General features: G+C 40.4%; 1 protein-coding gene across 1 annotated transcript; it reads right to left on the reverse strand.

Moving 5' to 3' along the window:
- Positions 1 to 2,110: 2,110 nt before the first annotated feature.
- On the reverse strand, positions 2,111 to 6,392 carry LOC100281696 (EDS1-like protein). The gene is made up of 3 exons (NM_001154616.2): positions 5,880 to 6,392; positions 3,442 to 4,206; positions 2,111 to 2,993 (listed from the first exon to the last, which is right to left on the reverse strand). The coding sequence occupies exons 1-3, from the start codon at positions 6,255 to 6,257 to the stop codon at positions 2,277 to 2,279; spliced, it is 1,860 nt and encodes a 619-aa protein (NP_001148088.1). The 5' UTR covers positions 6,258 to 6,392; the 3' UTR covers positions 2,111 to 2,276.
- Positions 6,393 to 13,522: the final 7,130 nt, after the last annotated feature.

Below are 13,522 nucleotides of genomic sequence, written 5' to 3' on the forward strand. Positions count from 1 at the left end.
AAAGATTGACTACCTTTCTGTTTATCCTATCCTTGATTACCTTTTTGGGTTGGGTTATTATGATCAGCTACATGCTAGTGCTTTACCCTAATCAACGAACATGATGAGAATTACTTTATGATATAATGAATCATTATGAGTATGATTATGAAATTGTGGCATTTTAGGGGGCTCGGGTTGTTTTCCGACTGATGAAACCTAACGAACGACTACACATTAGGAGAATATTTGTAAAGGCTACATAGTGAAACCTTACCGACTCACCTTGGAAGTGTTTGATGGTTTGGTCGACCCGAGGCAAAATGAGATCACGACTCGTGGGTAAAGTGTGCAACCTCTGCAGAGGGTTAGAAACTGGTATATCAGTCGTGCTCGCAGTTAAGAGCTGCATTGGGATCCTCTTTCATTAGAGATTCTCTGGATACATTTATATTGATGGTTTAATGATGATGGCTATACTTATGATATCTGGTACTTTCCTCTCTGAGGAGGTGCTTTCTTTTAGGAACATCAACTTGGGTTCTATGATAAAACTTGGCTTCTACTAATGATAAATACCTGACCAACTAAAAGCAACTGTTTTGAGCTTAACCCCACATACAACTAATCCACTTTAGCAAACATGACATTTGTTGAGTACGTTCATGTGTACTCACCTTTGCTTAAACACCAAACACCAGGTTGTCCCTATTGTAACCATTGCTCAGGACAAGATGAAGGCAACGCGGATGATTTTCAAGAGTTTCAGGACTTCGAGCAGTTCTAGACTAGATTAGCGGTAAAGCCCTAGTCGTCTGCCTATGAAGGCCTTATCTTATTATGTTTCGTTCATCAATTTGATTTATTTTTAAGTTAATGACTATGTGGAGGTTTTGGACACCTTAACGTAATAAAGTAATACTTATTTCCACTATTATTTGAGTATTGTGTGATGATGTCCAATTATGTAATCGATGTGTACGTGAATTTCTGATCCTGACACGTATATGGTTCACATTCAGTTTATGTTCCAAAACTGGGTGTGACATCACTACACCACCACCAACCCATCCGTTTAAAACATATTTGAGTTGGGTATGATCTCAAACTTCTCTTGATTAATAGATTGCACAAGTGTGCGTCACCACTCATCAATATACTTACCTATGTCAAGCTACTTATTCATGCCCCCTTTATAATATGATCAAAAGAATAATAAAATCCATATAGATAATCTATATATTGATGATATTAACACTTAGAACTAGCTAATACTTAATCTTCTTACTTATCCTTTGAAAACCGAGAATTGAATACCATCCAATTCCAATCAACACTATTATTGTGACCTAATTTAAATTGTCTCTATAAACCACGTACTAGTCACAATAATTTAGAGTTATTAATACTCATCGAAATTTAATTAGAGACCTAGATGCTTTCAGTTGTAACCTACAAATTACATGTATTTTTTTTTCTTAAAATGCTAAATGACTCTGCTATAACGCCACTGTAGTTGTCATAGCGGTTTCAGCAAGCCACCACTCAATACCATAAAACCGTTGTTGATACTAATTCGTCACACTAGCCAGATCTAACACGCTAGAGGCCGCTGCCGCTCACAACCAAACATGCTGAGAAACGGCTAAAAGCAACTGCAAACACCTTTCGAGAACGCTCGTTGAGGAGGATGAGGTTGTCCTCGTGGAGATATTTTCCCAATCGACACTTTTCATGCAGAGTTATATATACCGTGAAACCCATGTTTTATGCACAATTTGTTTTATTAACTTTACAAGTTCACATGCCACATAATTACTCCTGTTTCGGTTGGCATCCCTGTTATATATGATTTGTTTGGTGCATGTACCAACTGAACAGGTTGAAAACTCTAATTCCCCATTTGGATATAGATATTTAAGTCTAGAATTGTGAATTGGAATCAGAATTTTTGAATTCTGCAGTTTGGTTGTCCAATGAATTCAGAGCTGAAATTAAAGCTCAATTTCTTAGAATTCGACTTTAACTAAAAGGTGTCTCTCACAATTCAGAGTCAAGACTCTAGGTATTGGATGGAATTGTAATTCCAGATACATCCAAATAACAGATTTACATTGAAACTCATTTCCAATACTAGACATATTTGATATTGATATAATTTAATTCTAACATCTTCAATATCTACATCCAAACGAACCCTAAGAACTATGCTAGTCTTCTTATTGAACTTGGGAAGTACATATAGAGCAGCATAATTACAAAGATCTAGAAACGCTAGTTCCTCAGCCAAAATCCCTTTATAGAGATACAAGTTTCGCAATGCTCGACGCCGCCCTATGCTGCTCTGGGAGCGTCCTCCACCACGCCACGAAAGACGAGCTCCCCAGAAACACGTCCTTGCCCAAACTTCCAGAATTATACCAGCCATGCGCATCGTTCTCAAGTTTAACCAACCGTTCTCTCAGATCCTCGAACGCCCTACCGTCGGCCATCTCGGCCTGGAGCTCCTCGACCACCGCCCAGAAGCAGGACTCGAGGCTGGACCCGACGGGAACGCGCTGCAGCTGCTCGTGCCACTTCTGCGTGTACTTGTACCGCCTCGGCCGCCCCTTGGAGAGGTAGGAGCCGGTGTCCTCGTTCTTGGAGTGCCGGTAGTAGTTGGCGATGTCCAGCGGCTCGACCAGGCGACGGAACAAGGTCCCCAGGCTCACCCACTCCTCACGAGCCTCGAAGCCGTCCGGCAGCTCACGCCTCCGCAGCATCTCCACTATCTCGTCCCAGAGGCCAGCTAGCTCTAGCCTTTTCACGTTTGCATTGAAGTCATGCACCTCACGTTGGAGCTTGAAGGAATCGTAGTAGCTCACGCCATCGAGTTCCCTTGATCTTTTGTACTCGTTTAGGGACCTGAGAGCTTCCTGAATCTTTTGGCAGCTTTCATCTATTTTTGTTTGGTTTCTCTGTCTTTGCTTCTCCCATTGAGCAGCTGCAGAAAGGTGCAGTATAGCTTCCCTGCTCTGTGATGTAAAAAGAAAGGAGTTTTCTTTTCTACATTAGAAGAATGCATGTTGGTTCGAAAATGGTTTGTAAACGAAGACAAATACTCCCTCCGTCTCAAAATATAGTTCTTTCTAGCCCTTTTTTTTCCATCCAATCCACATTCGAATGTATAATAATGAATGTAGACATACATACAAATTACATTCATAGGTTAATTAATGAATGCATGTTTAGTCTAAAACGAACTATATTTTACAACGGATGGAGTATGTTACAATGTAAGATAGGATAGAAAATGTTTGTGTTAGAGTACAGTACAGCAGACGGTCAATGACAACTTTACTGGTTTGCAACTATCAAGACTGACTTCCCGAGATGAACGCATGATCAGTACTGTGAAGGAAAAGCAAAATACTTGCCAAATAAAGGAGTTGTGTGTGTTGGGGGGGGGGGGGGGTTGATTACCAGTTCAATGCTTCCAAGGGCCACTCTGCCTGCCTGCCTACCAGGAACAGCTGATGAGATTGTTCCCAGGTAATCCACACAAACTATATCCTGTATGCAGTATTTAATTGGTTCGTACTGCCAGTGAGCACTTAAGCTTCTAGCAGCAGCATCAAGCAGTTGTTGCTGGGGATCCAACTGAAGGCAGTAGAATAACAACTGCAGTACAGCATCTGAATTTGCGAGAACAATCAATTGCTCACTGCTTGTCAAGAAATGATAAGTCCCACAAGGTCTGTAAGGGGAGAGGTCAATGAAAGAAGTCAATGTCCCCAGGATGGAGCTGGTACATCCCATGAAAGAACAGGCCTCATAACTGGCAATAGATAGTGTGCTTCTCAATAAAGTTTCATAATATTCAGGTATAACAAGGGACCTCCCAGCAGGAGAGTTGTTTGGCGTCTGAGAAGATAACCGATCCAGAACAGCTTGAGTTTCTTCTCTGAAGGATGCAAGTGGAGTCAGTGGTATGCGTGGGACAATGTCTAGTGGAAGAAGGAAATGCAAAATACACTGTGACCAGCCCTCTCTTTTAACAGCATGATTGAAGATATTGTCTCCAATAAGGGGAGCCCCAAAGGTCACACAAAATGGATGTGCTTGATTAACACTTCCTCGTCTGGTGCACTTCTCAAGAAACCATATAGCAGCAAGTGTGGCTATTGAACCTCCTGATGAATGGCCTGTGAATACTACACGTTTCTCCTCCGCAACAGCTCTTGATACCTGTATTTGCAAGGAAATAATTACACTTTATGTTTCCTTTGTTGAAAACAGAGTAAAACCAAAATCCATATCTAATTTATAATTTGAAGACTACCATTTTCAATTTGGAACATCAATAGTCTATACACCATGGTATAGAAATAGTAATGTTATGAAATATGCTACGGAACTATGGAGATCACCCATAAGAAAGGTGGAAGGGAACAGAAATCATGAATTTTTTGTGTATATGTCAAATAATGCAATATATCATAAAAACGACACATGAAACACTAAGCACCAGGATGGTTGGAGCTGGAGCATCAAAGTGGTAATGTTATGAATATGCTACGGAACTTACCTGTCTGAACGTTTACTAGTTCCTGGAATCTCATCACCTCCCCTTATGTATTTTATAAGCTCAAGTGACACAAAAAAAAGGACAGGAAAAATTGAATATTTGCTAACATATTTGCATACTCTACCTACATGGCTGTAACTTACCTAGATGCAAACATGCTGCGCCACCGTTTTATGAGATGTAATTATATAAATATGTTTCACTCAGACTGGCTGCTTTATTTGCAACTGCGTGACTTTTTTTACGGTTTCTGCTATCCTGTCCGTGTCAAGAGATCTGGGTTATTTAATGTGAGCGAAAATGTTTTTCTTTCTTTTTTCTCCAACAACAATAGGTGAAATCAAAATTTTGCTAAAGAAACATCATGTCAAAGACCAGCCAGAAAACATACGCTTGGTGGCATCCACTACAGCAAAGGAAACACACAAGTATAGCTTTATCTCCAATCTCATACTGCTGACTAGCTCAATATCAACCAACATACTAATACATGACCAGACATATTTGATACTCCCTCTGTTCATAAATAAGGTGTACAATATTTTGTTTTTAGAAAGTCAAACTTTACAAATATTGACCAACATTTCTTTAAACTGCATCCATGTTGCATGTATAAAAAATGTGTCAGCAAAATACTTCTAATGCTTGTTGATTTGTAGCAATTAACAATTCGGTCGATGAGGAATCAATGGTCAAAATCTACTTTTTGATGACTTCCTCATTCTACAACATGCCTTGCATTACTAGATGAGGGAATATTTCAATACAGCAGAAACGGCAGCCACTGGATCTTTAAGAGGATGTTTGAATGCACTAGAGCTAATAGTTAGTTGGCTAAAAAAACTAGTGGAATTATCTAGCTAACAAATAGCTATCTAACTATTAGTTAATATGCTAGACTGTTTGCATGTATTCAACTAATTTAGCAGCTAACTATTATCTCTAGTGCATTCAAACATGGCCTAACACACCTTGATCTTAAAACTTTAACCCATGTATACTTAGGGCTTGTTTGTGTACATGGGGATTGGAGGGACTGAGGGGCATATAATCACTTCTATTTAATTTTGACTAGCAAGGGATCGATTCCCTCCAATCCCCATACATTCATAAGGATTGTTTGGGAGAATTTGAATAGCGATACAATTTTAGCCCCTCCAATCACTTCCATTCCCCTTACTCCCAAATATGCTCTAAGTGTTTTGGGAAGGAAACAAGTTTCAAAACTACGCTCTTAGGGCAACGACTGTTGTGCAAAATAACTGTGCAACAAGTAATATAATTTCCTTTAGCAGCAACAGTATCTGGTCACAAAAATTCAAATAGATGCTACCTCGGACTGGAGCGTCGATCCGTCGAGCAGCCGACGGAAGTTCCCGAGGAAGGCGGCGTTGGTGCGCGCGGGGATGCCGCTCCCGACAGCGCGGAGTGACGGGAACAGGGCCGGGTCCACCTCGGCGTCCCCGAACGGCGGATGGCCGCCATCGCCTCCCATCCAGTCGGCAGCGGACCAGGAGGGCGGGAAGACGAAGGCGGCGCAGGGGTAGGGGTGGGACGCATGGTGTACCTGGAAGGAGGAGGCGGAATGGGTAGTGGCGGCGGCGGCTGTGGGGGAGCTGGAGGGGAAGGAGAGCGTGGCGCAGTGGGCGACGAGCAGTCGGTCGTCTTCGGACAGCGACGCTGCGTTCGGCGGCGCGGAGTCCGTCGGCATCGGGAGGGGTTGGGCCGGACTGGGAAGAGTCAAAGTGGAGAGCTTAGAGGCCGGCGTGAGAGGCGTGGAGGGGATGCTCGCCGGTGGTGCTGGGTCTAGGGGCGTGGAGCTGAGAGGGAGGAGGAGGTTGTCAGCAGTGCTGGGACCTGGGAGCGTGCCGATATGGAAGAGCGAAGACTTGAGAGAGAGGAGAAGAGTTCGTTGGAAGAGCCGAATAATAGGATACATGGTGCTACCAGGTGCATGGTCACGATAGTTAAAAATTAGTATAAAATATAGATACAGAACAAAAAATATTACTATAACTTGCAGGTGCTACCAGGTGCATGGTCACGATAGTTAAAAATTAGTATAAAATATAGATACAGAACAAAAAATATTACTATAACTTGCAAATTCTATGTGGTAAAATATCATCGCAACACTAATATTATATTGACGATAAAATATATAATATAGTACAATGTTCGTACGTTGCAATGACGATACAATAAAATGTTAGTGTACAGTAATTATGTAAAAACAAACATATATGACCATGGCTTCGTGCAAATGGCGACACAAGAAAAAACTAACACATATGACCATGGCTTCATGCAAATGGCGACGCAAGGAAGGACCAGGTAACTATGCACGCTCAATAATCAACACTAGTAGCTTGCTCGCGCTTTGCGCGAGCGTTCTGACAATTGTTTATTTAAACAATCAATTGGATATGTAAACAGTAAGCAAAAATGGCATTGTATATTTATATAAGCAATATATAGGTCTATTTATATACATGGAAGCAGATACATAGTATGAAAATTGTGTTTAGGAATTTGCAAAGTTTTTTAGATAGATTCAGTGGATGTGGACCTGTGGTGAATATAACGTTTTGACTTGACGTGTTGTACTTATTTATTTTACAACAAAAAATATCTTTTCGTGTAAGTACTTACTTATGTAAAAAGAAAATATTGTCGTGTAGGATGAACAAATAGATGATGTGGCCTCTAATCTGGCCCATACTGGGGAAAACTTGATACAGGAGTTTTCTGGAAACATATGTCAATGATACAATATGTAATTGTTTGTGCAAAACATTTGCTTCGTTGGGACACACTAACTTTATTTAAACGACTGTGGTTGTAGTTCGATGATACACACTAACTTTGCTCACAACTAATAAAGTGATGTGGTCTTTTCATAATATTTCTTGAAAGTTCAAACCTTTTGTTTACATCACGTTTGACGGGACAAAATCGCCCCCACTTAGGAGAGATTACTATTCCCAGAAAATAACTTCTATGTAAATATATTTACTTCTCGTACTGTTTCAAAATCTAAGACGCTTGATTTTTATAGGTTCATAGTTTTGTTTGTGTGACTTTCATTAGCTGTCATCTGACAAAAATCACACTGATGCAATAACAAATTTCAATTGTATAGATGATGGAATACAGCTTGAGGAGTCGATTGATGCAACTGAAACAAAAACAAAGCAAAGTAATAGAAGGAAAATAGATGAGGGTGGGGTTGGGGGCACGCTGCCAGGTCCTTTGTTCAACTGAGTCAGCTAACATCATGAGTATATTTGCAGTACTGAAAAGTTGGAAGGTAGAAATGTAGGATCCAAAACAACATCCTTGCATCCGGACACCTGGTGACACACTACAAAAAAAGGTCACTATAACGTGGCAAATAAAATCAAGCATTGTGCGTGCTTTCTCGTATTGAATTGATCACTGACATGATCTGGAAATAACATCGCTGGCTCCTACTAACACCATCCATCATCAGATGTAACAGTGTCATGCGGCAGTGTGATTGAAGCTCCGGGAGTACTGTTCATTATGCAGTAGAGAGATACACAAACGCACATACACTAACTAAGAAAACACCTGTAAATCAGGATCACTAAAGCAATTACTTGCCTGTAACTAACCAGAAATCGGAAAAAGAATAAGAACGTTAGTAACAACTGGACAAAACAATCAAAGAATCGGAACTTTAGTTCTGCTTCCCCCGCTATTTCCAACCACTGATCCGAGGTGATCCGGCATTGGCATTGGCGTTGCTGAGACACGATCAGTGAGCCTGACATCAGCTCAGCCCCTCCCGCCAGGGCACTGGTCGATTAGCCGTGTGTTCTTCAACCCGGCCTTGATCAGGCACGGCGCGTACACCGGCGGCACCATGCAGTTGTGCATCAGGCAGAGCAGGGCCGTGGAGGGGAGCGACGAAAACGGTGATATCTGTGCAAGGATTAGAAATGCGGCAGCATCCGCTAGGGTTCGCGAAGGCAATGGAAAGCAGGGATGGGTCATCGGCACAGTGGAGCAGACGCGAGACTGCTCACCGAGTGTGAATCGTGGCAATGTCCGCAAGAAGCAAGCAAGCAAAAAAACCTCAGATCTAAAACATGAGGATGGCTCATACCTGTTCGAAGTAGCGCCTCAAAATGGAAGAAGCGAGAGGAGAAATGCTGGAGCAAGTGTCTCTTCGACATTATCTAGCTAGAAAACTCGAGACTTATTGAAAGCGGCCGGCCCGCTGGATAAGGAGGTAGGAAGGCTGCTCGTCGCCGTTGAGATACGATCGGACGACTGAAAAATAAAAAGATAACGTGGACACTTTGGTTGAAGAGCTTTGTGTCGTGCTTTAATAGATAGAAATGACTAAGATGTTGCCCAAGTAACGTACCACATCCCTGAAAACTGTTGAAGCTAAGAGTAGGGATGGTTTAATGTGCTGCTAACATATTAATCTGTACATTTATAACCCAAAGGTTCATCAAAATTCTTCAGTACCTTACGAACTGCATTGGCATTGATATCAACAAACTTTAAGAGCTTTACAAGATCCAAGTTAACTTCCTTGTAGTTGTAGGCTTCTCTTATTTAGATATCTCCTGTAGAAGTGGCAATTCTTGAAGTCTTGCCTCTTTCTTCCCTAAAACTTGAAGCCTTTGCAAACAGTCCTTGTTGTTCCATCATAAACTGCACAATATTTTCAATCTGACAAGGAAAATTAGATGAGATCATCTGATGTGCATTTAATCTGTCTATTTTTTAACTGAAATGACTATATGGAATTGTTGGTGGGATTGTGAAACATACCTCATCATCAAGCAGCTTTGAGAACAACTTGAAAACAAGTTGGCAGTTGCCTTCCTTATACCTGAAAACAGAAGTTACTTAAAGTGGGAGCCAAAGATTGTTGTGTCTATGCCTTACTGCTTTGCCATATAAATTAAAAACTATCACAAAAAATTAATAAAAAAGATCCACCAGATCCGAGGCCTGAGCCTGGATGTCCCCACAAGCAGCGCCTGCTACCGCCATGAAACTTTTTGGCAGTTGGAGCACTGTTGGTGCTGAAGAAGCTAGACCTTAGGAAGTTTAAATGTTAAACAAAAAACGAAGTAAATATTAAATATGCTATAAACATGTTGCTATGTCTCTCCACAAATTCCTATCATGACAAACAAAAAATAACACCCATAACAAGGTAAAACAATGAACAAAAATGAATGGAGTAAACATTACTCTTCCTCCACCATTGTCATGTGATTATGTGAATACTTACTACATTATCCATATGAACCAACTTGTAAGCTTCTAGATGTTTATGAAGATTATGATTTACACGCAAATTTTATTTCATACAAATAGAAATGTGCATTGTGCTCTAAAACAGAAGCAAACAATTACTTAGCTGCTTCAATTATCTTGTCGACTTTGGCTTCGTTAATCCCTTTAATTTGCAAAAGGTATTTCCTCGGAGAGTATGCTACTTATTCCACTGTGCATAGACCAGCATCTTTGAGTTTTTTCACATCAAGTGCAGCTATTCCATATACCTACACAACAAAGTTTACATGAATTTAAGCGATGATTCAGCTCAACACGAGTCTTTTTTTCTCTAACATGAAAAGTCTCCCAATTCCAACTGAGATAACACATTACATCCTGGTCAACAGTTCACTGAAGCCTGAACAAATTCTGCAAAGGAAGGTAGCGGATGTTGCTGATGTGCATCTTAATACATACTGAATTGTAATGCAAACCCATAGAAATCATATCTTGAATAACATATGGATATTTTTTCATTTGTGTACTGCAATGATAAATCTATTTGATCATAACAATTCAATAATATAGCACATGTACCTATTTTCTGCATTCAATTATACAAGATAAAATAATATCCTTCACATTTTAGATCTCAAAGAACTACTTGTTACTCAATGGTACATTATGGTTCATGATTAAACCAGCAGAAATGCTCATGATCAATACTCTACAAATAGATTCTGACTTGAAAAATAATTAAAGAGATCCAACCGGGTACTCATAGGCCAGGTTGCGAAGAGACAAAAAAGAATAGGAATTGGCAGCAAGAGCGCTAAAAACAGAGACGTGGTAAGCTGAGTAATCAGTAATAAACAAAATCACCAATTGTAAAGTAAGGAAAACTATAATAGAGGATAATCTTACCAGTCATCCTAAAATTCCTGGAAACTCAGTGACATCAAGCCCATGATTAATGAGTGGTTTCACAGTCATCTACAAATAAGGTGTCTCCATAAAATAGTCTTACACGACCCAGAAATGGCCAACTATGAACAAACTTCATACCAACTAAAATCTACAAAAACATATTCATTTTGTTGAGTACAACTGAACAAGGTAATAATACATATAGAAAAGAACTGTTTTATTTGTCTAATGATGGTTTTCTGAATTAAAACTAAAGTTTATTTACCATATGCTTTGCCATAGAATAAATATGCATATTTTCATTGTATTGCTTAACACAGTTATAGATCAGTGGGAACTCCAATTCATCAGAAAAGAGAATATGTATAGGCCCTTTGTTGACAAGGAAAAAAAATCAAAAAGAAGTGATCACTCTGTCCCAAATCCACCCATCCTAAATTAGTTTAGGTTTTAGATTTCAAACGTGGGAATTTAGAAGTAAAGATGTGTGGTGCAGAAAAAAAACAAGAAAGAGAGAAATAGAGATAGAAATGTGTTGCTAAAAAAGATGTATTGTTAGAAGAGAAATATGCACCGAAAAAGTGAGAATGACAACTATTTAGAGACAAAATTTAATCATATAACATTAACTACTCTAGGACGGATGGAGTACCTGATTTCATAACTAAAACATTTGACAATAAAGAACTTGCATGGAACTGACCATAACACAAAAACTTTTTATAATTCAGTTAGCAACCGCTTCTTTGCCACATAAGAGCACCAGGGTATTTGCATCTTTGCGCATTAAAAACAATAAATCTTAAATTTAGTTTGGCAATTAGTACACATCCTAGTTTTTAGATGATGACAACTGAAATTTCCATGGAGAATATTTGGTGCTCGAGTTTAACTGACAATTTATTCCATATAGCAATAAAAAATTATAGACTGTATGCATTTCTTGCTTGGGGCTTGAGGAATAATATACAGATTTCTGTTGTCCTCTGGTTCATTGAAATATGGCAAATATTGAGGAGCTTGATATCAGAGATAACTCATTGTATGGACCCATTCATGAAAGCAACGTCTAGCTTATGCCACTATCTAAAGAGGCATAGGATGCAAGATACTTACATGGTCGAGCTGAGACTCCAAATATAGTCTGCAGTCTTGCTAAAAAATCATCTACCATGAAGGTCCATCTGGCAATCTGAACTTCCTATGGAGTAGACGTTTCTGAAAATACCATATATCGTATAATATTTGCACATAATGACATTATGATTTTGGCCAGTAGTATCTTAATGAACTCATATTATACGGCGTATGTAAGATTATACACAAAATCACTCCCAATAAGATAAGGATTGACAACCGTCTAAATTAAAGTGACTGATTGATGAAAAAGACAGCATATAATAGAAGAAAGCTTACAAACAATCATCAAGCACCGAAAGTGGTAGCATAAACCGAGGCCAGGGGGACGGGTGCTAGCAAGCCGAGGCCAGGGGATGGGGGCGCGGGATGTCTGGAGGAGGGGCGCCAAATGCTCCGCCTGTCTCGGCGAAGAGGAGAATGGATGACGGCTATTGCGTGCGGGGCGATGGTGGTCGCGGCACCGAAGCCGCGTGCGCGGTTGGGGTTGGCAGCATGGTGTCGAGAGACACGAGTGAGGATTTGGGGCATGAATGAGGAGGGTAGGCGCGCCCGGGGTTAACGGCGCGGAGGCTGCTTGCACAGGGATGGCGTGGGCGCCGCCGGCAGGCGGGGGAGGGGAGTGGCGGCATCTACGTGATTGGAGGAGGATATTTCGTGAAGGTGAAGCGGAGGTTTCACGAGCGAGATGACCAAGGGAGCGGCTGACGCGGATTGCGTACGACGCGTAGAGGAGGGGGCGCCGAGGCGGAGGCATGGCCGCACCAGGCGCCCACACTACGTCCTTAATTAGTAGTAGGGAAAAGGCATTTTAAGCACTTTTTAGCAATTCTGTTTGTACATCTATGTGCTAAAGTTTAGCTAAAATTGACCCAGCTAAGCCGTGTAAGGTCATTCTAAATTATAAGCGAGAGTTTTATCATAGTTTCATTTTTATTAAATGAAATGATACATCACCATATTTGATAACATGATGGGGCTGTTTGGTTCAGCTTTTTTCTGACCAACTTTTCTGAAAATCTGGCTGTAGGGAGAATCTGGCTGTAAGGAGAATCTGAGTATCATTACGATTACGTGTGGAGGAAGATAAAGTTGTTCATAGAGCTCAGGATCTAAAAAGTGATGGATTCCTACTATTACAACGACTCAACCGATTATGTGTTTATGTTGATTTTAGATGGTTTTTGCCCTAACGAATTTTATAAAAGCTGGCTGAAAAGCTGAGCGTTTGGCAGTCCGCAGCAGCTTTTGGTGACCAGAAGCTGGCAGAAGCTGAAACAAACAGGCACGATATGGTATTTATAATGAGAGAGTTGGAGATAGTTTAGACTTTGTTTGGATATTTTAGTATTGACCTCAATCCATATGTGTTGAGGTGGATTAGTATGTAAATTAGTTTAAGTTACACTATAATCTACCTCAATACATATGCATTGAGGTCAAGAGTGTTTCATCTAGATGAAACTCATGATACACATTTTTAGAAACGCTGCAATGATACTTTCACCGGAAATGGTCTAAATGGGCGAGACAAACCAATGTATGCGCGCAAAAAGGGAAAGACATTCAGCAACGACGATGCATATGGTAATGTATTAGACAAAAAGGCAACATATCTATTACTTCATAGCGTGCATGCGACTA

Source organism: Zea mays, chromosome 2 (genome assembly GCF_902167145.1).
Source record: "Zea mays cultivar B73 chromosome 2, Zm-B73-REFERENCE-NAM-5.0, whole genome shotgun sequence".
Classification (NCBI taxonomy): Eukaryota; Viridiplantae; Streptophyta; class Magnoliopsida; order Poales; family Poaceae; genus Zea; species Zea mays.